We start from the raw sequence: 26,775 nt of genomic DNA, 5'->3' as shown, positions 1-26,775 counted from the left end.
GCCAAGAAACTTTTTGTAGTGAGTTAGTTGGTGTGGGAGTGAGATTCCATATTCAGAGTTCTGCTCAGAGAGCTGGAAAGGACAGATACTGTATATGGGTACTCTCTGTGTCACAAAGTTACAAAGAGGCTAAGCTAGGGAGAACTTTAACTGAAAATATGGCCTTAATTCACTAAGATCCATATCCCCCCCCCCCCCCCCCCCCCCGCTCAGTGAGAGAGTTATCTTATCTCTTCATTCCTTAAATTACCTCCTCTGTAGTTAAAGCGGATCCGAGATGAAAAACAAACTATAACAAGTAACTTGTCTATATACAGTGGGTTGCAAAAGTATTCGGCCCCCTTATAGTTTTCCACATTTTGTCATATTACTGCCACAAACATGAATCAATTTTATTGGAAATCCACATGAAAGACCAACACAAAGTGGTGTACACATGAGAAGTGGAACGAAAATCATACATGATTCCAAACATTTTTTACAAATAAATAGCTGCAAAGTGGTGTGTGCATAATTATTCGGCCCCCTTTGATCTGAGTGCAGTCAGTTGCCTATAGACATTGCCTGATGAGTGCTAATGACTAAATAGAGTGCACCTGAGTGTAATCTAATGTCAGGACAAATACAGCTGCTCTGTGACGGCCTCAGAGGTTGTCTAAGAGAATATTGGGAGCAATAACACCGTGAAGTCCAAAGAACAACAAGACAGGTCAGGGATCAAGTTATTGAGAAATTTAAAACAGGCTTAGGCTACAAAAAGATTTCCAAAGCCTTGAACATCCCACGGAGCACTGTTCAAACGATCATTCAGATATGGAAGGAGTATGGCACAACTGTACACCTACCAAAACAAAGCCATCCACCTAAACTCACAGGCCGAACAAGGAGAGCGCTGATCAGAAATGCAGTCAAGAGGCCCATATTGACTCTGGACGAGCTGCAGAGATCTACAGCTCCAGTTGGAGACTGTCCATAGGACAACTATTAGTCATGCACTGTGCAAAGTTGGCCTTTATGGAAGAGTGGAAAGGCATTGTTAACAGAAAGCATAAGAAGTCCCGTTTGCAGTTTGCCACAAGCCATGTGGGGGACACAGCAAACATGTGGAAGAAGGTGCTCTGGTCAGATGAGACCAAAATGGAACTTTTTGGCCAAAATGCAAAACGCTATGTGTGGCAGAAAACTAACACTGCACATCACTCTGAACACACCATCTCCACTGTCAAATATGGTGGTGGCAGCATCATGCTCGGGGGGTGCATCTCTTCAGCAGGGACAGGGAAGCTGGTCAGAGTTGATGGGAAGATGGATGGAGCCAAATACAGGGCAAACTTGGAAGAAAACCTCTTGGAGACTGCAAAAGACTTGAGACTGGGGCGGAGGTTCACCTTCCAGCAGGACAATGACCTTAAACATAAAGCCAGGGCAACAATGGAATGGTTTAAAACAAAACATATCTATGTGTTAGAATGGCCCAGTCAAAGTCCAGATCTAAATCCAATCGAAAATCTGTGGCAAGATCTGAAACCTGCTGTTCACAAACGCTGTCCATCTAATCTGACTGAGCTGGAGCTGTTTTGCAAAGAAGAATGGGCAAGGATTTCAGTCTCTAGATGTGCAAAGCTGGTAGAGACATACCCTAAAAGGCTGGCAGCTGTAATTGCAGCAAAAGGTGGTTCTACAAAGTATTGACTCAGGGGGCCGAATAATTACGCACACCCCACTTTGCAGTTATTTATTTGTAAAAAATGTTTGGAATGATCTATGATTTTCGATCCACTTCTCGCGTGTACACCACTTTGTATTGGTCTTTCACGTGGAAATCCAATAAAATTGATGCATGTTTGTGGCAGTAATGTGACAAAATGTGGAAAACTTCAAGGGGGCCGAATACTTTTGCAACCCACTGTATCTTATATAGAGTTTAAATAGTTTACACAGCAAATCTAGCTGCAAACAGCTTCAATATAATATGATTATTTCTTCCTATGATACAATGACAGCAGCCATGTTGTTTGTAAAGATTCCACACAGGCAAGCTTTTCTGCATCTTCAGCACTCAGCCTGTGAAAAAAACGAATCCCCCCTCCTCCTCCCTCCTCCCCTCTGCCTCTGAAATCTCTGGCTAGTAATACCTCCCCCACTTTCTGCCCAGACTGAGCTCCCATGAGCCCTTGCTACTGTCTGAAAATGCCAAGGCTCTCTGAAAAGCTGTGGGTGAGGCTTGTTTAGTTTATAGGGAATTAGAGTATTAAAACAAAAACAAAAAAGTATTTGGCTTGAGGAATGCCCTATAAACAATAGGAAAGGAACGCAATTATGCAATATGTAAAAGTTCATCTCAGATCCTCTTTAAGTTACCTTCTCTGTAGTTAAGTTACCTCCTCTGTAGTTATTTTCACACGCAGTTAATTAACTTTAGAATCCTGGAGTTGTTTTAAGGATTGAAGAGTTAACTTAAAGACAGAAGAGTTAACTTTAGGTTTGCCTGAGGTAAAATGTTTCTTGAATACTACATGCCTTATCACCATGGCGATAACGCTAGAAACGTTATTAAAGACAGGAGATAAGCATAGTGAATCGAGGCCTATGTGTCTGTAGGAATTTTAACCACTTTGTCCTCCACTACAGTATATCTACGTCAGCTGTGGCACCCTCCAAGCCACAGTGACGTAGATATACTGACCTCCTTGCAGCCCTGCTGTGCACGATCGGGTGCGCTTCAGAGTGCACCCTCCGGCACTGTCAGCTGCAATATTAATTGGTGGAAGGGAACATGTTCCCTTTTGGCCAATTAGTATACCCTCCTCCCATGAATGATCGCTGCAGTAGTGAACTGCAGCGATCCTTCATCTGTCCCCCTCGGCGCACAAAATAGTTAAATAAAAGGCACAAGCAAGCAGCCACACTCACCTACCTCGGTCCTGCGACTGTCCTGAAGTCTGATCCTCCGATCACCGCTCTGAAGTCAGCCGCATATTGCCGGAAACCCGAGTCCCGGCTTGATGACGTCATCAAGCCGGGACCCGGGTTACCGGCAATATGCGGCTGACTGCAGAGCGGTGATCGGAGGATCAGGCTTAAGGACAGTCGCAGGACCGAGGTAAGGTGAGTGAGACTGCCTGCTTGTGCATTTTTTTAAAACTATTTCTGCATAACTTAATACTGGGGCACATTTGGCTATAATGGGGGGCAGCACTAATCTTGGGGTTACATCTGGCTATAATGGGGTAATCCTGATCCCGGGGACACATCTGGCTATAAAGACGCAGTGTAGGAGGGGGCGCACAGCTCACTCAGCTATCATTTCCCTATCGTGTTTAAAGCAGAGAGAAACAAAAAAAGGGGATACATGGCAGTGACTGCAGCCAGATAACTAGAGATTAAGGTGTTGGGGGCCCTGGGGAGCCTCTTAGTCTAACAGCAATCAGTGTGTGACGGCTGGGGGGGGGGGGGGGGGAGGATGAGGGGGGGGGCGCACTTTAGTGTCTCAGCCTTGGGTGCTGGAGGACCTTGTCCCGGCCCTGCTTGGGGGTGCATCTGTCAATCGATTCTGGGGGTGGCAAACACAGGGGACACATTTGGCTATGCTGGCGGGGCTGATATTGGGGACACATCTGGCTATACTGGGGGGGGTGATACTGGGGACACATCTGGATATCTATACTGGGGCGACTTTAACTGGTTGCACAGTTTTATGCCAATCACACTTTTTATTTTTAAACAGAAATTGGTCAAAATTGAGAAATAATGCATTTTTTTATTTTTCCCCCTTTTTCCCATTAAAATGCATAGAGAGGAACATTTTATTTGGGACCAAATACCCCCCAGTGAAAGCTTAGTTTGTCTTGAAAAAAACGATATATAGATCATTTAAGTAGCACGAGTACAGATGAAGTTATCGGTGATTAATAGAGTTGGGACGAACCTCCGATTTTAGGTTCGCGAACCGGGTTCGCGAACTTCCGCGGAAGGTTCGGTTCGCGTTAAAGTTCGCGAACCGCAATAGACTTCAATGGGGATGCGAACTTTGGAAAAAAAAATTTATGCTGGCCACAAAAGTGATGGAAAAGATGTTTCAAGGGGTCTAACACCTGGAGGGGGGGCATGGCGGAGTGGGATACACGCCAAAAGTCCCCGGGAAAAATCTGGATTTGACGCAAAGCAGCGTTTTAAGGGCAGAAATCATATTGAATGCTAAATGACAGGCCTAAAGTGCATCTTGCATGTGTATACATCAATCAGGTAGTGTAATTAAGGTACTGCTTCACACTGACACACCAAACTGTTCACTGAACAGAACAGGTATGCAGTGGCGGGTTCACTGAACAGAACAGGTATGCAGTGGCGGGTTCACTGAACAGAACAGGTATGCACTATGCAGTGGCGGGTTCACTGAACAGAACAGGTATACAGTGGCGGGTTCACTGAACAGAACAGGTATGCAGTGGCGGGTTCACTGAACAGAACAGGTATACAGTGGCGGGTTCACTGAACAGAACAGGTATACAGTAGCGGGTTCACTGAACAGTACAGGTATGCAGTGGCGGGTTCACTGAACAGAACAGGTATGCAGTGGCGGGTTCACTGAACAGTACAGGTATGCAGTGGCAGGTTCACTGAACAGGTATGCAGTGGTGGGTTCACAGAACAGGTATGCAGTGGTGGGTTCACAGAACAGGTATGCAGTGGTGGGTTCACTGAACAGGTATGCAGTGGTGGGTTCACAGAACAGGTATGCAGTGGTGGGTTCACAGTACAGGTATGCAGTGGTGGGTTCACAGTACAGGTATGCAGTGGTGGGTTCACAGAACAGGTATGCAGTCAGGGACAAGCTAAGCCTAACTAATCTTTCCCTATGAGAGACAGTGCAGCAGCTCGCCCTACTCTCACTAATGCAGGCAGGCAGTGGCACACGAGTGACCGTAATGGCCGCCGCTGCCTGCCTTATAGAAGGGGGGTGGCGCTCCAGGGGCTAGTGTAGCCTAATTGGCTACACTGGGCCTGCTGACTGTGATGTAGAGGGTCAAAGTTGACCCTCATGGTGCATTATGGGGCGAACCGAACTTCCGCAAAAGTTCGCCTGCGGGACGCGAACGCGAACCACGGAAGTTCGCATGGAACCGTTCGCAGGCGAACCGTTCGGCCCAACTCTAGTGATTAAACAGGGACACCGCTAAAGAGTCAAAACTGCTCTGGTCAATAAGGGTAAAACAAGGTCTGGATGCGAAGTGGTTAAGCAAGCGCTGTAAAAACTTTGCAGGAGATTTGGGCACAGCGGGCGCCACCATAGGCCATAATAGGAATTACGGCTATAGCGGCACTTAGTGAGTAATTTGGCACCGTCAAAAATTACTTTAAAAACACTGTAATTTGGCCGCCAGCAATAGCTGGAATCCGAAGTACATCTTTCCCCCTATCCATGGCGACCTGGAGGGGGAATAGTAATGAAAGCTGCCGGGACTTGTGCAGGAGCAGGGTGAGCCGTTTATCGGCTTGACCTTTGTGCCCACATCTCCCGGCAGCTGAATAATAGGTATGTATTTTACCACTTGATGACCCACCCTTTACCCCCCCTTAAGGACCAGCGCTGTGTTTAGTGATCTGTGCTGGGTGGGCTCTGCAGCCCCCAGCACAGATCAGGTAGCAGGCAGAGAGATCAGATTGCCCCCCTTTTTTCCCCACTAGGGGGATGATGTGCTGGGGGGGTCCGATCTCTCCTGCCTGCGTGTGGCTGGCGGGGTGGGGGGGCACCTCAAAGCCCCCCTCCGCGGCAAAATTCCCCCCTCCCTCTCCTACCTGCTCCCCCCCGGAGATCGGGGCTGCACAGGACGCTATCCGTCCTGTGCAGCCAGTGACAGGCTGTCCCCTGTCACATGGCGGCGATCCCCGGCCGCTGATTGGCCGGGGATCGCCGATCTGCCTTACGGCGCTGCTGCACAGCAGCGCCGTACAATGTAAACAAAGCGGATTATGTTTACATTTAGCCTGCGAGCCGCGATCGGCGGCCCGCAGGCAATTCACGGAGCCCCCCGCCGTGAATTGACAGGAAGCAGCCGCTCGCGCGAGCGGCTGCTTCCTGATTAATCAGCCTGCAGCTGGCGACGCGTCCTGCAGCTGCCACTTTGCCGACGCGCGTTATGAGTGCGCGGTCGGCAAGTGGTTGAGTACCTCTAACTGCTAACAGTGTATGTGTATGCCCTGTCGCAGTCTATTAAAGGATTACTCTGCTTAACCACGTAGGTACAGTTTATCCATATCCCTACAAGCACATGAAAATCGGTTCACCATGAGCTTGCTGGGCAATCTGAAAATAAATGGGTGACATTATTACATAATACTATGTTTTAGGAGTGTATTTATTTGTTTTCCTGGAGTTCTCTTGAATTCTGCTGAAAAAATGAAAAACAGATGAGCTATAATCTTCCCTTTCTCTTGCTACTGGCAGCTTCATAAAGTAAAGTAAACTATTGTGATCTATTGTGATCCCCAGTGGGTCCCTATCCAGTAGTAGACTTGCAAGTTTTGACAACCATGACACAGCCCTCTCCACATGACAACACTCTAACTTAACCACTTCAGCCTTCAGTGTATTTTCACCTTATGCATCCAAGCAATAATCACATTTAGGCACTCTTCCCATTCATTTGCCAATAACTTTATCACTACTTATCACAACAAAATAATCTATATCCTTTTTTTTTTTTCTGCCACCAATTAGGCTTTCTTTGGGTGGCACATTTTGCTAGGAATTATTTTTTCTAAATGCATTTTAATGGGCATATTAAGAAAAAAAAATGGGAAAAATAATTTGTCAGTTTTCGGCCATTATAGTTTTAAAATAATACATGCTACTATAATTAAAACCCACATATTTTATTTGCCCATTTGTCCCGGTTATTACACCATTTCAATTTTGTCCACATCACAATGTATGGTGCCAATATTTTATTTGGAAATAGAGGTGCATTTTTTTCAGTTTCGTGTCCATCACTATTTACAAGCCAATAATTTAAAAAAATAGCAGTAATATACCTTCTTCACATACGTATTAAAAAAGTTCAGTCCCTAATGTAGCTATTTGTTTTTGTTTTGTTTTTAAATTGCAATTTTTTTTTTAATGCAAAAGTTTATTTGGGTATTTATGGGAGAGTGTGGGAGGTAAGGAGTTAATTTTCAAATATGTGTAGGTCTCTTTATTAAAATAAATGTGTGTAGGTGTAATTTTATTATTTGGCAACAAGATGTCCTCTGTCATTAGCTTCCTGCACATGCTTTTAGTACGTGAATAGAAACTAATTGTAACGATAGAAGACGTTACCTCTGTGGGGGAAAGCAGCGCAGCTGCTTTCACACCTGATGTCACCTCTGCAGCCATGCCATCCCGGGTGTCGCTTCCCGACTCAGGGGGAACAGGAATTTCTCTTGCACAGCAGCTTAAGTCCACACGCCTGCGCATGGAGCAAAAGGACCTTTATGGGCGGAGGAGACAGATCAGCTGACATTGTGGTCAGCTGACTTCCACCTGTCAGTCTACCTGGCAGGTTGGTTCAGCCCCTCGGTCGGGGCTGCTTGAATCTGCTTTCAGTATTTAAACCAGGAATTGTTACTCTGTCCTTGTCTGTTGTCGTGAATGCTTGTGTGTCAGCGCCCAGACCTTTATTAGGATATTAGGATATTAGGATATTGCTATTGCTCTGTTATCTGTCAGATTAGATCCCAGGTGTGATGCCAAGGATTTCACACCTAGATTAGGATATTGCTATTACTCTGTTATACTTTAGACTAGTCCTGGGGGTTGAGACCAAGGACCTCACCCCCAAGCTTAGGATTGCTGTGTGATTGTTCTGTTATACTTTAGACTAGTCCCAGGGGGTTGAGACCAAGGACCTTACCCCCAAGCTCAGGATTGTTATTCTGTTATTGCCACGGAGTTCACACCCAGACTAGGATATTACTACTGTTTGATCTCCTGTGTATGACTCTTAGCTATTCCCTCTGACTCTGATCCTGCCTTCTGAGCCTGTACTTTCGCCTATCTGCCTACTCCTTGCTGAACTGCTGCCTGATTACCGTTTACTCTTTTGTCTCACGATTCTGTACTGTTATTTACCTCTCTGTTGCCGAACCCTGCCTGTCTGTCCATGCTACTCGCCAGTGGGCCCTCGCCACTGGTGAGGTATTAACTGCGCCAGCTCCGCTGGTTAAGCAGCTCTGCTAGGCTATAGTTTAGCCCTAATTACCTGCTCATTAGGTACCTGTTGTTTGAGTATTACTGTATCTCGTAGGCTGCAGTTCAGTATGGCTCACCCGCACCTCGGGTGTTCATTTGCCTGCAGTATTGTCTGAATCACCCGCTCCTCGCGAGATTCAGTCTTTTCTCCCCAGCTTGCTGGAGGTTGTACGTTAGTACACACGCAGTTTACTGTTCCTACCTCACCAGCCCCTCTGGTGAGGCCTCTTTAAAGCATTATAGTTACGGTTACACCAATCACTACACTCTCTGCCCTCAGTCTTGCTATACTGGCATTATTGGTGATTCTGCGGATCACACATAATCGGGTATAGCGTCTGCATCATTGGTGATTCCGCAGATCACCAAGGATCAAACATCTGAGTTGTGGCATTAAGTCGTCACACTAATGCATATAAGTGTAATTTACAGTGTTTACAAATGACTGCAGGCATCTCATTGATGCTGCGATCATTGACACAGGGACCTAGATCTATGAATGGGAACTGCAATCCCATTCTTTGATCTCCGGGCTAATGGGTGGCAGGTGAGAATGAGCGTAGGAATGCGCACACGAGTGAGCGGGAGCACGCATAGCAGCGAACGTGGCAGAGTACGTATAGCTACACCACTGAGGCTTAGATTAAGTTTTTAGGGGTGTCGATATGCTGTACTAGAAACAGTAAGTGGATAATTGCTGCAAAAGCTGCGACAGGGGGATGTGCCTGTACTTCCACTACCTGGAAGTGTTGGAACATCAAGGGAACCATGGGGACTAACAGAAAACAAAGAAAACCCTGGAAATCTTCCATGAAGAGATGGACTAGTACAGCTGTTAACATTTTAATTGCATAGTTTTTTCTTTGTAGTGGTCCTTTAAAGAGACTCTGTCATAAAACAGAAGTTAGTTTTATCATTGGCACACAGCTGTTTCCTCTGGTCATTTGCATATTCTTGCTTGTTTGCTTGTTATGACACTGTGCACACATAACTGCCACATTTCCTAAGAAACAGTACATGGAAAAGCCAGTTTGGAAACATATGTAGAACTTGTGCACAGACTCTGAACTTTGCATTTAATCATTTGATCCGTGTTTCTACAGCACTTTGGATGAATCGTAGACACTGAGTTTGAGGATGTTATGGAGCAATGTTGATTTGTGTTTGAATTCCATTGCACTTGCACTGTCTGTGTGTCTAAATGCTTCTGATTTATTCTCCAGTGTTTAAATGCAAAACAATCCGAAAAGCACTTTCAGTGGGTTACTAATAAACTGAGACCAAATGATACCAAACCAAACCAAAGCAGGGCAGTTGCCCCCAGACAGCGGTTGCATGGCCCCGAGCCATGTGCACGCTAATTGCGCTTCCGCAATACTTAAATTGTTTTAATAGTACTTTTTGGTACTATTTTAATCGCAATGTGAGGAAAAGTTTTTCTAAGTAGAAGATGAAAAATTATTGCTTAGGAGAAAGTTAAGGAGAAAACCTTAATTGCATATGAGTCCATATTTATTACAGGATATTAGGGATATACTCTATCTACACACACTTCCTCCAGACAAAAAAAGTCCCAAATAAATCCTAACCTATCTGTACACTATCTAAAACTAAATTAAAAAGTAAAGTTGCTCCCAGAGTTGAATTTTAATCACAGAAGGAAGTAGTACTGTTACTCTGCTCTCAGTATCATTATTGTAAGTGTGCGTATTTTTAATATGCAAGTTGGTATGGATCTCTCAGTATTAACATATACAGTATCACACCCATAGCTTCATGTTTTTTCTAGTAGTAAAAGCCCTGCAGTAATTTTTATTTCACTATAGTTCATTTCTTAGTCATACTGTATTTGTTGCCTGTGACATGTCCTTAGAGGAGAACATTGCAATAAATGATTCATACAGTGCACAGCATATAAACACGATTATGCAGTTCAGAAATATATATCACCTAAAGGCCATTAAAAAGTGCTAAAATGTAGATGAAAACAGGACTTATTTATATCTGCCCTTCGGCTGCCTAAAAACACTCCTACGCTCAGAGGAAGTATGTTTTGAAACCTGTTGTTTGGCCACTTCCTTATAGATTCTAAAGCCAAAACTCAGATGTTTTTCAGCCCCAGTATATGTGATAAGGCAGACGCTGCCAGGGTGCGGACTATGAAGACAGGATAGAGACGTTGGCATTTGTATTCCTCTACTTGAAAATTGTTTTGGGGGATTTTTATTTCTCTGGACCAACCACACTTTCGTTTGTCCTCGTACAGCCGTGCGATCGGTCAGCATGATGACCGGAGACCAGTCCATGCCCTCCGGGCGTCTTCACAACCCCATGGAGAAGCCAATCAAGTGTGGATGGTTGAAGAAGCAACAGAAGAAGACCATAGTGAAGAACTGGCAGCAGAGATACGTTGTACTGAAAGGCCAATGTCTTTTCTACTACAAAGAAGAGGATGACACCAAACCGCAGGTAAGACCAATACGCTGCTTAGTCCAATTTATACGACGCTCCAAAACCTGCCAGCTTATGCCAAGTACAACCACTGTATCAGAAGGTGATGGGGAACAGTTTGTTAATGATAACTACCATTCAATGCATCTATAGAAGTGATTATTACAAGCACAGGACCAATAAAGAGCTAATACTGCGGTTGAGGGAGGGTCCTATGGGGCCCCTCTGGCCCAAGGGTCGCTGTATGGTCAAGACCTCCACAACCCCTATTTCTACGTCACTGGTTCTGTGTTTTTAGAGTCTAATTAGTTCTTATAAGCAAATGTGAATAGACTGCATAGCTCTGTCAAGGCAGCTCTCCATATTGTAAACACAGAGGCTTAACCCTTTCAGTGCCTTTTGCAAAAGTGAAAACAAGAAAACTTTTGGGATTTTTTTAGGATTTTCATAAATTGTAATGAAGATTTTTTTTCCCATAAAGGTTATCATACTGTGGCAATTTTTTTTAGAGCAGAGAGGACGTTCTGAGTTTAGTTCCACTTTAAGCTGGTGGTTTATGATAAAAAATGATTAATCCACAGTATAGTACTATGAATGTGATAATATAATTGAATCTGAAGTCCAATGCAAATTTCTTCTTCATCAACAGCAACTAATATTTTAATCATTTTTATTTCTTTTAGTCATTGTTTTTAGATCACTGAGATAATGAGATGTATATTCACTAAACTGCAATAAGCAGAATAATGTGTGTAAAGTTTTACCACATTGCATGTAATGTAATTGCACTTCGCTCTGCACATCGTCCGGTAAACCTTAGGCACATTATTCTGCTTGCCCCAGTTAAGTGAATACACCGCAATGTGTCATCGCAGTCAGACCAGTATGATGACACTGAGCCAAGTAGTAGCAAAAGCTGTATTCTCATGGCCTGCTGTTAACTTTTTCAATTGGGCTGCTTCAGGGCCCATGGCAAAATGTATAGAGCTGAACTTTTAGCTACTGGAGTCTTACAGCGCCACGGAATATGCTGGCGCTTTATAAATAAATAAATAATAAATGGAATTAGGCCTTTATAACGAAGCACAGGACAACAGTGCCTGCGATTTCGGCGCTGCCATAGGCTGTAATAGGAATTACGGGTAAAGCAGCGCACAGACAATGATTTGGGCACCGTCAAAAGACAGAGCCCAAATTACTTTAAAAACAGCGTAATTTGGCTGCCAGCAATAGCTGGAGGCCAAATCACATCTTACCTCCTGTGTCCATGGCAGCCGGGAGGGGGAATAGTAATTATCGCCACCGGGACTTGTACAGGAGCAGGGTGAGCAGTTTTTTGGCTTTACCCTGCGCCCAAATCTCCAGGCAGCTTAATTATTGGTACGCCTTTATAACGCATGGTTCAACATACATATTTTATAGTAAATGTCTACTTCCAGAATGGGGCAATGATACTGAATGGAGACACGGTTTACATTTAAAAATGCATATTTATTGGTCCTATTTCTTTTTTTTTTAACCCTGCTTACTGAAAACTGCTATGAGGCAATTTTCGGTAAGCAGGGTTAAGTGGAAAAACAATGCGCTCATCTGTCCTTGTTATTCGGTCCTCGTTTAGTGCTCCAACATTCAAAGAGACAGTTTACACATGCTAAATTCTTGACCAGGACTGTCTTGGCTGAAGATTGTCTGTGCCAGGCTATATGCAGTCACTATTGCAGCCACCATTTTTTTTGTCAGTGTATAATAATTAGCTTTACTTGAGAAGGAGTTTCAGAGCTCTGATCATTGCCTGCCACTGGAATGATGGGACTGGAACATGGCTGGGCTTATCTTATTTTGTACTAGCCTTACTGTTATGCCCCTTTTACACTTCTGGCCTGTGTCGCGCCGCGTTAGGCTTCCCTTCTGCATCCCCGCTGTAAGAGCAATGCAAGTCTATGGAGACTTGCACACTTAATGCGATGTGACATGGTGCGCTGGAAGTTTCCAAACTGCCGAATTCCCGCAGCAAAATCTGCAGCGCGTTGCTGCATGATCCACGCATACCACATGGATTATTGGCAATGCAAGTCAATGGGGAACGCAGTAAGTGTAAATGACGGGAGCGCGGTGCAAGGTGGTGCGCATGCGTGAGCCGATGGGAATGCCAGTGACGTACTTTCTGCCCAGCAGGGAGTACGTCACTGAGTGGGAGCGGTACTATGTATATCAGGGGCGTTGCTAGCCCCAAAGATCAGTAGCATGTGCCCCTGATCTATTCTGGGGTGCCCCGGATGTCCTCCAGGCAGAGTAGAGACACCACAGCACCCAGCATGGCACCACACAGTACCCTGCATGGCACCACAGCACCTAGCATAGCACCCCACAATACTCAGCATGCCCCACAGAGGCACCCAGCATGGCACCACACCACAGCACCCAGCGTGCTCCATAGAGGCACCCAGCATGGCACCACAGCAATGGGGGGGGGTATGGTGGGTGCTACGGTGCCTTTATGTGGGCATGCAGGGAGCAGAGGCTCTTCTATGGGGGCATGATGAGAGTTTTGGTGCCTTAATGGAAGGCCACTAGACGGTCAGGGAATGCTATAGGGCAGGGGTCCCCAACCTTTCCCGGCCCGGCGACCACTTCCCGACCAAATTTTTTTCCGGGGACCGCAGCGGGGGGAGTGGACGTTGGGTGCGCGTCCTAGTGGACAGTGGAGTGGGTTACGGTGGGTGGGGGGTGGGGGGGGGGGGCTGGCGAGGGTGCAGTGGCATAGCTAGCATAGTTGCCCCAGTATAGGGAGTTTAGTTGCCCCAGTATAGCCATTATAAAGCCCCAGTATAGCCTGTATAGTGCCCCAGTATAGCCAGTATAGTGCCCCAGTATAGCCAGAATAGTGCCCCAGTATAGCCAGTATAGTGCCCCAGTATAGCCAGTATAACGCCCCAGTATAGTGCCCCAGTATAGCCAGAATAGTGCCCCAGTATAGCCAGTATAGTGCCCCAGTATAGCCAGAATAGTGCCCCAGTATAGCCAGTATAGTGCCCCAGTATAGCCAGTATAATGCCCCAGTATAGTGCCCCAGTATAGCCATAATAGTGCCCCAGTATAGCCAGTATAGTGCCCCAGTATAGCCAGAATAGTGCCCCAGTATAGCCAGTATAGTGAGCCAGTATAGTGCCCCAGTATAGCCAGTATAGTGAGCCAGTATAGTGCCCCAGTATAGCCAGTATAGTGCCCCAGTATAGCCAGTAAAGTGCCCCAGTATAGCGCCCCAGTACCCCAGTATAGTGCCCCAGTATAGCCAGTATAGTGCCCCAGTATAGCCAGAATAGTGCCCCAGTATAGCCAGAATAGTGCCCCAGTATAGTGCCCCCGGATAGCAAGTATAGTGCCCCAGGATAGCCAGTACAGTGCCCCAGGATAGAGCCCCGGTATAGCCAGGTGGTGGTCCCCGCCGCTGTTATTACCTTAACAGCGGCCGCTCTCCCCTCTTCGGCGCGTGTATTTATTCAAGCAGCGTATCTCCCGGCTGCTCTGTGTGATGCGACAGGAAGCAGGGCAGTGGCTTCCTGTAGCGGCAATATGTATCGCCGTTACTATGGTAACCGAGCCCTCTTCCTGCGCATCACACAGAGCAGCCGGGAGATACGCTGCTTGAATAAATACATGCGTTGGAGAGGGAAGAGCGGACGCTGCTAAGGTAATAACAGCGGCGGCCGCGGGGACGGGCGGGAGGGGGGTTGAAGAGGACAGTCTTGCGGCCCAACTGGGAGCGTCCCGCGGACCACCAGTGGGCCGCGGACCACAGGTTGGGGATCCCCGCTATAGGGTAACTGCTCGATAACCTGGCAGCAGGCCAACCTGCCCAGCAGAAAGCCAGACCAGCCAGCACAGAAGCCAGGTAACTCTGCCTAGTAATGTTTAAGTGACACTGCCTATTTATGTGATATGCTTTTTTTTTTTAGCGTGTTAAAGCCTGTGGGTACCGCTAATAAAAAAAAAAAGTCAGATACTCACCTAAGGAGAGGGAAGGCTCGGTCCTAATGAGCCTTCCCTCTCCTCTCCCGGTGCCCTCGGTGCTGCGCTTGCTCCCCCGTTCGCGTCCACCGCCGCAGGGACTTCGGAGGTCTTCGGGAGCACTCTGGCTTCCGAAGACGGGCCGCTCCATACTACGTATGCGCGAGTGCATCATAGAGGGCGCTCGCGCATGCGTAGTATGGAGCGGCCCCGTCCTCGGGAGCCCGAGTGCTCCCGAACGCTTCCGATAGCTCCCTTCGGCATGCGGAAGTGGCAGTATTTGACCGAACTGGTCGAATACTGCCACGGGGGATCCTGCGCAGGACCGGGCACCGGGAGAGGAGAGGGAAGGCTCATTAGGACCGAGCCTTCCCTCTCCTTCGGTGAGTATCTGACTTTTTCTTTTTTGAAACGGTAAACATTCACTTTAAGGGCAGGCCTATTCAGATCACTGGCTACCTATATTGGGGCAACTATACCTGGCTATCTGTACTGGGGGCACCTATACCTGGCTACCTATACTGGGGGCACATATAACTGGCTTTCTATACTGGGGGCACTTATACCTGGCTATACTGGGGGCACCTACAGTATAACTGGCCACCTATACTGTAAGTTTTTTGTTTAATATCCCGCCTGGCCTGCCTTTACAATTTCAGGTTTTTTTTTGGGGGGGGGGGGGGCGCTATACAAAGTTTCACAGGGGGCCCATTGATTTCTAGTTACGCCCCTGATGACAGCAAATTATTTGTAGAGAGTTTTTGCACTTTCTACGGTCAGTGCACTTTGGAATGCGTTACCAAATAAGATCAGTAGTGTCAGCTGCTATATAAACTTATAGTGCTGGATAAGCACAATTGTCAACCTCCAGTCTTCACTCTTCCTCTTAGTTTTTGTTTCCAAAGATAAACTTGCACTAACTTTACTGGTATGAGTGACAACATGCGCCCCCTTCACTGAGGATAGTTTCTCACTAGTAAGCTGTTTAGGTGAAAATACTGCTGCCCTACCCACCTTGTGCTATGAGTAAGTATGAGAAAATAGGACTTACCATAGCCCGGCTATCTACGTATAACCATATTGATGCAAAGCAGTGGCGTAACTACAATTCACGTGGCTCCACAGTAATACTGTGAAGCCCCTCCCCTCAGTGTTCATACCCCTTCCCTTGCCTCCTTTTGATGCCCTTCATGGCTTTGGGGCCCATCTCACGAGGGTCATAAAACAGGTGTGGTAATCATGATCTTCACACCCATAACAAGTGTAGCCACAAACACACCTGATCTGAAGTACAGTCTCCTGTATCGGAGGGAAGATTAGTAGTTGGGGCCCCCCACAGCTCTGGGCTGCAGAGGCTCCTCCCCTCTAGCCACGCCCCTGATGCAAAGAGTATTTATAACATGCTAAAAGGGCAGCCCCAGGGACTTGGGAAGGGAGGAGGCTACAGCAGCTACTGTGTGCATTCCCCTCCCCCAGCTGCCAGATAGTTGCTATCATTGTTTGTGGACGTAGAAATGAATAAACGTGCAATGATCGCGGCAAAACCTGTGCAAGTCAATGAGGATCGGAATAATCCTCAATGACTTAATCGGTCATGTTGGCCATTCAAAAAAGAATGATCGCCGCGGTTGTCGTGCGTTCAACATTGTTTAACACATCTTAAACAATGTGCGATACCATGAAAAAATCTTTCCGCGTGTAGAATAGTTTGCGAAAAATTGTTTAGTGGGTATGGGCCTTACCAATCGACCAATCATCATTAAGGGTCACAGTGACTGCGTGTTTGTGTGAACCCTAACAGAATAGTGCAAAAAAAATGCAAATAGATAGGGGAACACCCAATATATTGCTGGCTGGTCCTCTGATTTCTATTTAGGCTCCCAATCTCGCAAGTATGAGGAAAATTGTAAAATTGCTCATGTATAAAATAAAGCCTACTGTGCCGCCCGTTATGAAACATTCTTCCTGTTTCGCTAAAAATAGCTGTTCATCTAGCAAAGGCTCCCTCACTGCAGAAATGCATGTCCAAATGATGTATGCATTCCAATTTTACTGGGGCATACTCACTACGCAACGGTAAAACTGCAGGCAGCACAGGGCACTTTTAGCATTATGCATGCCAGTAGATACTGTACATAGTGTGCGTTGCCTAGATAACATGATTCACACTATGTGCGCAGTGTGCGCTTTGTAACATAAAAATTGCCATGTGTTTAGTGCATATGCCCCATTGTGTTAAAACGCACTAGTCTGTGTGGCATTATATTTATTACCACTTTTTCCACATATACACTATTTCTGCGTCCTCTGACTTAATCTAAGCCATGAGGACGTGTATATGTACAGTATCCTCCTTGCAGCTCAGCTGTGCATGATCAGGCAGTAAGAGGAAGCCAGTAAGAGGAAGCCTCCTTTTTTGTGCCCCCCTCTGGACAAATTGGGCATGGCCGTGCATCAGAATATGGGTGTGGTCATGGGTGGAGCCAAATGTACAAATGCTGTTTAGATGTGCTCCCTCCCCCATTTAGATAGCCAAATGTGCCCCCCCCCCCCCCTTTAGATAGCCAGATGTGCCTCCCTTCCCCACTTTTATGCTGAGAATACACAATGAGTTTTTTGGGCAGATTTACTGGCTAATTGAATTTCCAATCGTTTTTCTGATTGATTTTCATTCACTTCTCTGAGAAAATTGACCAGAAAAACAATCGAAATTAGATCGGAGCTGTCGGAAATTATCTATCGAGCCATCTATCTGCCCAAAAAACTCATGGTATATTCCCAGCATTAGATAGTCAGATGTGCCTTCCTTCCCCACGTTTAGATAGTCAGATGTACCCCCTATAGTTAGCCAGATGTGCCCCCTTGTTCTGCTGCTGTTAACACTTCTGCACTCCTCTGCAGAGGGAGGGAGAGAAGCAGGGGCACATTGGGCAGCCAGCGAGCTGCCTCTCATTCACTTGGGGGAGCGGTGACCATGCTCTGCATCCCCTTACAGTGCTGCGCCCGGGGACATGTGTCTCCCCTTGCCCACCCATAACTACGCCTCTGGATATATTTCACCAGTGTGGTTATCCTATCAGATCAAATAGTAGTTATGGTAGTTATTGTGGTACAATATCAGCACATCTTTCTAAAACTGTCAATAATTAAATCTGGCTGTGGTCTGTCAATTGAAGAGACCAAAAACAATATAGCAAAAGGAATGTCAGACTTTTTTTTACTTCTGCATCCACAATTGAAATTGTGTGACATTGTGAGAGAATCCTGTGAGTGAGGTAAGATGTACTGTGGCAGTTTTACCTCAGAAAAAGATAACTCGCAATAGTATTTCAATGGAAAACCAGCAGCAGCCAGAGCCCTACTTAGGGTAGGATGGACTGAATGATGTAAATCAGTCTGGGCACGTCTGTAAAGTGAACTCGAGGCGAGTTTTAAGAATGCTATTAGCACACAGAGGCGGGTTCTGCATATAATCACCAGCCTCTGTTACTATACTGTTCCCCCCCCCAGGCCCCCCCTGCACTCTGCTGTCCCCCCCCCAAAAGAAACTGCAGTGCTAGCGACACGCAGCGTGTCACTAGCAGGCTGTTTACATGCAGATTGTCACTCTCTGCTGCTCCCCTGCCTCCTCTATAGCGCCGCTCCCCGCCTGCGTCCCTGTTTTGCCTCAGGGAAGGGTTTTTAAACCCTCTTAACTTCGCTCACCACCGTAGTGGGTAAAATGAATTGCAGCAAAACATGAGGAAAAATTCAATAATAATATTTTTTGAGCTACAATCCTGTTATAATAATTATCTAGGCTTGCAGAATCATAGTTTAAGGGTTAGTAATTATTAGTAAGCATGCATAAACATTTCTTTACCAAGTGTAGCAATATCACCCAAGGAAGAGGGGACTCCGTCAATCCTCCGTAGGGGAAAACACCTGGCGACACAATCCATCACGTGCGTCTGTTGGTTTCAGCAAAAAGTCCCGGAGTCCAGGCGTTTTTCCCAACCCAATTATACTCCCTAAACCATAACACACGCAAGCGCATATTTGGTCGCTGTCGTAGGCGCGTGATCACAGTACAAATCTATGATATCCGCTTTTGCACAATACAACACAGATGAGTGTGGACACCTCATGCTCACTGTATGTGAAAACAATGGTTTAATTAGTACGCATGCTTATCTCATGCACCATTATCCCACGACTGACCATTCAAACTGGCTGTAGCAGGATTCAGGAATGCATCAACATTCTTCACTGAACCCAAATAGCATCCAGGAGATCTGGAATTAAACTCAGATAATACCCAGGTACTGAACTCCAGTATCCAGAAGCAAAGACATATGAGAGTGAACACTAAACATACATACATACATACGACGTTCATGTCACTTGTGTATCTCAGTCCCTTCTCTCCCCGCCTCCGTAAGCTGATTGGAGGGAAGTTACGCAGGCAGGGAGCGGCGCTGTGGAGGATGCGTGGGAGAGCTGGAGAGTGACAATCTGCATGTAAACAGCCTGCTAGCGATACGCTGCATGTCGCTAGCACGGCGGTTTATTTTGAGGGGGACAGCAGATCGCAGGGGGGCCTGGGGGGGGGGGGGGGGCAGTATAGTAACAGAGGCTGGTGATTATATGCAGAACCAGCATCTGTGTGCTAATAGGATTCTTAAAACTCATCTCAGGTTCTCTTTAAAACAATACATCACAGTATAGCTGCTGTGTGAGCTTTAGAAGAAAGAAATGTGACTGACAACTGTGAAAGGAGAGGCAGGGAACACACTTGTCTTCCAGTTTTCTGCGCACGTTTTCCTGCATACTTTTTCTGCACACCAAGTGTGTTTCTATGCAGGAAAATGTGCGTGTTTTTTCACAGCAGCTGATGTAATTGATAAAGAAAACTGACAAAATGTGCAGAATCAGAAAGCAGAATGTCAGTTTTTTTTTCTGCGCGCGGACAACACAGTAAGTGTAGCACATTGATTAACATGAGTTCTCAGTTTTTCTGTGCAGAAAACGCGCACGAAAACAGTCACATGTGTTCCCTGCCTCAGTTTTGTGGGAAATAAAAGGACACTTGCATTGCTAAGGGCCCTTTTACACTTAATCAGTTGGTATGCGTTAGTGTGCGTTAGTACGCGCTAGTGCGCGTTGGTACGCGTTTTTTTCCATAGCAGACAGTGCATTGGGAAGAAGATTTCAGTTAAATCGCGTTAAGTGTGAAATGTGCCATAGGAAAACATGGGACTTATGCTGGGTACACACTATGGGCTCGATTCACAAAGTGGTGATAACCCAGTTAAAGACTTTAGGCGTGATAACCATTTTTATCATGCCTAAACTCAGTTTAGGCATGATAAGTTTAGGCATGCTAAGTTTAGATAAGTTTAGATCGCATGTAAAGTCCCGCACGCAAAGCAGCGCCATTAAATTCTATGCAAAGTGCACCAGACTTTGCTGGCGCAAAACTTTTGATCAGCTGTGCACTGCGGTGCTAACCCAGTTGGTGCTTAAACTTATCACGCCTAAAAACTTATCACACCTAAACTTATCACGCCTAAACTTATCATGCCTAAACTGAGTTTAGGCGTGATAAAGGGCTTTTCACCACGGTGCTAACTGTTAGCACCGCTTTGTGAATCAGGTCCTATGAGATTTTCTGGTCGATTTACTGTCAGATCGATTATTTTCCAACATGTCCGATTTGGTTTTCGATCGTTTTCCAAGCATTTTCTGATCGATTTCCTATTAAAGTGCACGGAAATCGATCGGAAAATGCTCGGAAAACGATCAAAAAGCAAATCGGACATGTTGGAAATAATCGATCTGACAGTAAATCGACCAGAAAATCTCAGTGTGTATCCAGCATTACTTTGAAAATCAGTTTTCTTTCCGTTTTAACTGTGAGCAACTGACAGTTCATCCCCCAGCATGACAGCTTTGCAGTTTTAGAAGACCTCTTATTATTTTTCAACAGATTAGCACTGGTTTTGTACTGTTCTAACTGTACAACATTTCTAGACATTTATGCAAACCTAGTGCAAATATCTTCTTATTAAGTAGAGCATTTACTCTCAGACAGGGCCGGATTACCGACCAGGCAACAAAAGCAGTCGCTTGGGGCCCCATTTAGAGTCAAAGGGGCCCCATCAGCACATAAACCAGCCCTTGCCATCCTGTCAGCGGTGGCTGGATGGTATAATGGTTAAAGGGACTCTGAGCAGTGCAGTAACTATGGAAAGATGCATATCATTTTAAAGCTCTCTTTCTCCTCTTTCCAATGATATATAAACGGCTGCTCTATGCCTTTTAGTTTTCGATATTTTCGCGATCGAAATCGCGGCCACAGGACGACTTTTCTCCAAAGTCAGCGGTGGCTGGATGGTATAATGGTTAAAGGGACTCTGAGCAGTGCAGTAACTATGGAAAGATGCATATCATTTTAAAGCTCTCTTTCTCCTCTTTCCAATGATATACAAACGGCTGCTCTATGCCTTTTAGTTTTCGATATTTTCGCGATCGAAATCGCGGCCACAGGATGACTTTTCTCCAAAGTCAGCGGTGGCTGGATGGTATAATGGTTAAAGGGACTCTGAGCAGTGCAGTAACTATGGAAAGATGCATATCATTTTAAAGCTCTCTTTCTCCTCTTTCCAATGATATATAAACGGCTGCTCTATGCCTTTTAGTTTTCGATCGAAATCACGGCCACAGGACGACTTTTCTCCAAAGTTGGCAGCTCGATTCAGCACAATGCAATGAAATATAAGGAACCCAGGGGGATATAATTACAAACATCATGCTGGTAGGTGTAAGGATGTAATGAATTAGTTGTGGGTATGCTTAAAGGCATACCCACAGGCACTGCTCGGAGTCCCTTTAACCCTCCTGGCGGTTTGACAAAATCCGCCAGGGGGCAGCAAATAGGTTTTTTTTTTAATTTTTTTATTTTTTTCATGTAGCGAGACGAGTTCTCGCTACATGATAGCCGCTGCTCAGCCGCCGGCGATCGGAGATCAAGAGATCCCGTTCAAAGAACGGGATCTCTTGAAGGGCTTCCCCCGTCGCCATGGCGACGGGGCGGGATGACGTCACCGACGTCATCGACGTCGTGACGTCAAAGGGGACTCCGATCCACCCCACGGCGCTGCCTGGCACTGATTGGCCAGGCAGCGCACGGGGTCTGGGGGGGGGGGGCGGCTGCGGCGCGACGGGTAGCGGCGGATCGGCGGGTAGCGGCGACGATCGGACACTGCACGCAGCTAGCTAGCTCAGCATGAAGTAAAGGTGTGAATAAGTACTCGGAACTTTCTTCATGTACATAGAAGTCTTGGTCATTTCTTACAGTGCATGCGTGGGAGGGAGGACCTAGACCTCTAGCCGATCTTACTTTTTCAAAACTTACTGTTCCAATATTGCTTTAATGAAAGCTTTTCGGTGCTTTTTTATATCAGTGTCAGTGCTGAGACCTGCATATCTACTGTATTTCTGTGTTCAGATGTTTTTCCTGCTCTGTGGCAATATTATTAAATCAAAAAGAGATTTAAATTTGAAGACGTCTGTAGGACCAACAGTCAGGGCCGGAGCTGCCATACTGGCAAAGGGGAATTGCCCCAGGGCCCCTGACCTCTGCAAGGGCCCACGCGCTTTCCGACCCTACGAAATGCTGCTCTCCCTGTACTGCTCCCTGAGACCCCTTGCATGGGTAGCTGCATTAAATACTCACCTGTCCAGGCGGGCGGCAACTACACTGTCTGTGCACTCTTAGCCACGCTGTCTGCCTGTTCTCTATGACCCAGCGCATGCTATGTGTAAACACGTGACGGGTCATAGAGAAGAAGCAGACAGCGTGGCTAAGAGTGCACAGATGGTGCAGCCGCCGCTCGCCAGAACAGGTGAGTATTACTCTGCTTCTTCACAGGCAGGGGGCCTCAGTGGAGCAGTGGGATAATGAGCGGGGGGGGGGGGGGGGGGGGGGTTGGTAGGGGTACCCCCTCCCAAGTTTGCTCCAGGGTCCCAGGGCCCCTTAAGCCGACCTTGCCAACAGTGCTGAGTACTTGTAGGTCCCAAGTGAGATGTATCAGAAATATAGAAATTTTATTTTAAAACACTAAGATGAGATAATACATCTCTTGTGAAACTGGGGTACATTTCATTTTGCAACAACGTTCTTCAGGTCAGCCAGGCAGATTTGTTTTCCAAACATTTTAATGAGTGGCAGTTTTTAAATTATAATGTTCAATACAATCAGAAGGAGTATACAGTGCCACATTTTTTTTTAAAGAGGATCTCCAGTGAAAATAATGTAGTAAAAAAAGTGCTTCATTTTTTACCATAATTATGTATAAATGATTTAGTCAGTGTTTGCTCATTGTAAAATCTTTCCTCTCCCCGATTTACATCCTGACATTTATTACATGGTGACATTTTTACTGTGGGCAGGTTATGTAGCTGCTCCTAGCTGTTTTGGCTGTTAGAGACAGCTGTAAACAGCTATTTCCTGTCTGTGAACCTTGTTACATTGTGGCAGTTTGCCCAGAGTACCGCGGTACTCAGAGCTTCTTGTGGGAGGGGTTTCAGCACAAAATCAGTCATACAGCGCCCCCTGATGGTTTGTGAAAAGCAATATATTTCTCATGTAAAAGGGGGTATCAGCTACTGATTGGGATAAAGTTCAATTCTATCAAACAATTTGGTAAACCAAAGGGAGCTCATAGCAAAAAAATATAAATTTATTAATACACAAAGCAATGAATAGCAATGAATGCAGAACTGTCAACAATATAAAAACACCCTCCCTAAAACCAACCAGCTCAATGGGGTAAATAGCATGTGTCCCTAATAGGAGTGCACTTCCTATATACTGGAGATTCAAGCATGCATAATATCTTCAGGCCCAATTGAACTGTAAAGTGATGGTGTGCAGCTGATCAGCCTCATAAGTGTGGAAGATCTTCAGATTCCCCCCGTGTGCAGATAAGCACGCCTCTGTGTTAAACACTTACCATTGTAAGTGTTAAACACTTGTCTGCATATAGCGCACATCTACCTGCACAAAAATGGGCTGTTCCCACGGGCCAGTTCTTAAGGCTGCGGCGAAATTGCGCTGATATCAATGTGTTTAAAAAAGAAGCAGGGGATTTGATGACTAGATTAAAGGCAAGGGGGTACCCGAATAAAATTGTGAAAACGGCATACCACAATGCACTAAAAAGGGAAAGAAGGACCCTCCTTGGTCCAAAATTTAACCCAGAGGGGATGGAGCCTGCCTCAACCAAATCAAAAACTGACGCAGGAGTGTCTAGAATAGTGATGACCTATGGGGCTCATTTTAAAGAAGTTAGGGATATTCTTAATAGACATTGGCATTTGTTGGGGAGGGACCCGATAATAGCAAAGGCTGTGGGAGGGTACCCCCATATAGCCGCCAGAAGGAGTACAAATTTGGGTGACATTCTGGTCAGCAGTGAATTTGGTTGGGACAGGCGCAAGAAAAGATATACAAAAAAAGAAAAAGGGAATGTATACTTGTGCAGGTTGTGATATGTGTAGGTTCATTAAAAAAGACACTATGTACTACAATTGGGACCGATCTGAATCGTTTCATGTCAACGATAGAATTGATTGTAATACTGAAAGGGTTGTCTATCAGATCCGCTGCCCATGCGATCGTATATACATTGGCAAAACATACAGAGCCCTCAATGTACGCTTAAGAGAACATGTGGCAAATATAAGGAACCCTAATGTTGATAAAAAGAAATTGAACCCAATGGTGCTACATTTCAAATCTGATCACGATGCAAACCCAAAAGGTCTGATGGCCATGGGAATATATAAACTGAACATTAGCCCCAGACGGGGCGATTTTGATTGTGAACTCAGAAAGAAGGAGTCGGAGTTAATCTATAGATGTGGGAGTCTGATGCCAACTGGTTTAAATAAAGACCTGAACATTAAGGTGTTCCTATGAATAGGAGCATTGTGTTGCTACACCTGATCTGCCTTTTGCACGGTTTGTATATGGCATACGCTGAACTGTCGTTTTTAAATCTTATGCAAATTTGGGAAGCCCAAGATGGGCATAAAAGCAAAGCGTCTTACCCGACGTCACACGTCTGATGAAATCCTGATTGGATGAAACGCGTCACGTGCTACGTGGTGGTGACGCTCCTCGGCCGGTAGGCGTGGCTTCCCCCCGTGCCTCCGCAACCTTCCTCCAAACAGCTACAGCATCCAAGGTCCAGGGTCGGGTCGCATACGGCTACACTCGCCGCACCCCGCAACCTACGGAGGAGAGAGCTGCCATACCACGAGTCCCGTCTGGGAAGTGAGGAATTGAATGGCAGCCGGGGCCCCGAGGCTGCACACGTGAGTGGACCAACACTACTGCATATAGCTGGCTTGAAATTCCTCTGACGCTGGGGAGGTTTGACACTGCCTGTGTCAGTAATGGCTGCGTAAGTGTTTAACACAGAGGCGTGCTTATCTGCACACGGGGGGAATCTGAAGATCTTCCACACTTATGAGGCTGATCAGCTGCACACCATCACTTTACAGTTCAATTGGGCCTGAAGATATTATGCATGCTTGAATCTCCAGTATATAGGAAGTGCACTCCTATTAGGGACACATGCTATTTACCCCATTGAGCTGGTTGGTTTTAGGGAGGGTGTTTTTATATTGTTGACAGTTCTGCATTCATTGCTATTCATTGCTTTGTGTATTAATAAATTTATATTTTTTTGCTATGAGCTCCCTTTGGTTTACCAAATTGTTTGATATATCTATAGAAAGGTGAGACGAGCACTACATACATATTGTAGATACACAGGTTGATATCCCGTAGTGTGGGGTGTTCAGCAAAGTTCAATTCTAGGTTGGAGTTTCTCTTTAAGGGAAGTTAGAGGAAACCAGCACAAAACTACATAATGATATTAAACTAGCTCATCATACCACGTGTTTAACATAATAATAATCATCATCAATAAATAAAGGGAAGAATATAGAGTAACATCAGAAAAAGAGAAATACAGTACAATTAAAACATTGGCTCTATTTATTTTAATGCTGAATATTTAATGTATCCTGTACCTCTATCTACTGTTGAAAAACATGTAGTTCAGTGTCTGTCTGCCGTACAACTCAGTACACAAGTGATCTCCCCCCCCCCTTTTCTGCCCACCAACAGAGATTTCTGTTGGTGGGCTCTGATCCCTGCCGGCATGTTTGTTTATTTATTTGTATTTTATTTTTCAATAAATATTTCTATTTTTTTTTGTACCAGGCCCTCCCGTTGAAATGAAATGTACCCCAGTTTCATAAGAGATGTATTATCTCATCTTAGTGTTTTAAAATAAAATTTATATTTTTCTGATACATCTGACTTGGGACCTACACGTACTACCGCCATCCAGTCACCGTGATCGGCTGTCCTCGGCATCAACCTATGACAGCCGATCACTCCTGAGCCTCCCAGTGTTGTCACACAGCTGTCCCCAGTACAGCGCTGCCGTAGATCACAGAGCTGTACAGTGTAAATAGATGGCGGTTTCGCCGTCTAACAATCTCCTAGTGGCGATCCACGGGTGTGCGTAATCCCCTGCAATTTCTTTCTCACCCTTTTGTGTCATGGAATATTAATTTAATTGCTTGCACTCTGTTAGACATTTATACATTTTAGTCATCATGTTAAATCAAATTGTAATCAGCAGTGCTGTATTGTGTATCAGTGTTTCACACTAAAGCAACACGAGCAGACATATCTAGGTGACAAATTGTCTACCTAATCACTTTGTTAAGTATTTATACTGGGGGGATAGGTCACCGACCTAAATAGACATACTAACAAAAAAAGAAAAGCTAAGACCCCCTACCGTTCTGTAATAATAGTTAGCTTAAGGCGGTAGCTTATATATGGCTCGAGACACCTAAATCAGTGAAAAAAATCTTTATTCAAAACCAGCTCAGAAGAATAAAAACAATTAAAAACAAGCAGCCAGACCTGGTACACAGGCCCCTAAATAACAAAAGTACATAATCGAGTCAAGTGTGTAATATATCAACGATAAATAAATGATTCTCCTGGGTAT

General features: G+C 45.5%; 1 protein-coding gene across 1 annotated transcript in view; it reads left to right on the top strand.

Moving 5' to 3' along the window:
• ARHGAP25 (Rho GTPase activating protein 25) overlaps positions 1 to 26,775 on the top strand; it is a 181,953-nt gene that overhangs the window by 81,736 nt on the left and 73,442 nt on the right. Inside the window, 1 exon segment of the mRNA XM_068274810.1 lies at positions 10,500 to 10,702. Within this exon segment, the coding sequence (XP_068130911.1) occupies positions 10,500 to 10,702 (203 nt within the window).

This window comes from Hyperolius riggenbachi, chromosome 3 (genome assembly GCF_040937935.1).
Source record: "Hyperolius riggenbachi isolate aHypRig1 chromosome 3, aHypRig1.pri, whole genome shotgun sequence".
Taxonomy (NCBI): Eukaryota; Metazoa; Chordata; class Amphibia; order Anura; family Hyperoliidae; genus Hyperolius; species Hyperolius riggenbachi.
This window is presented reverse-complemented; position numbering and strand designations above follow the sequence as displayed.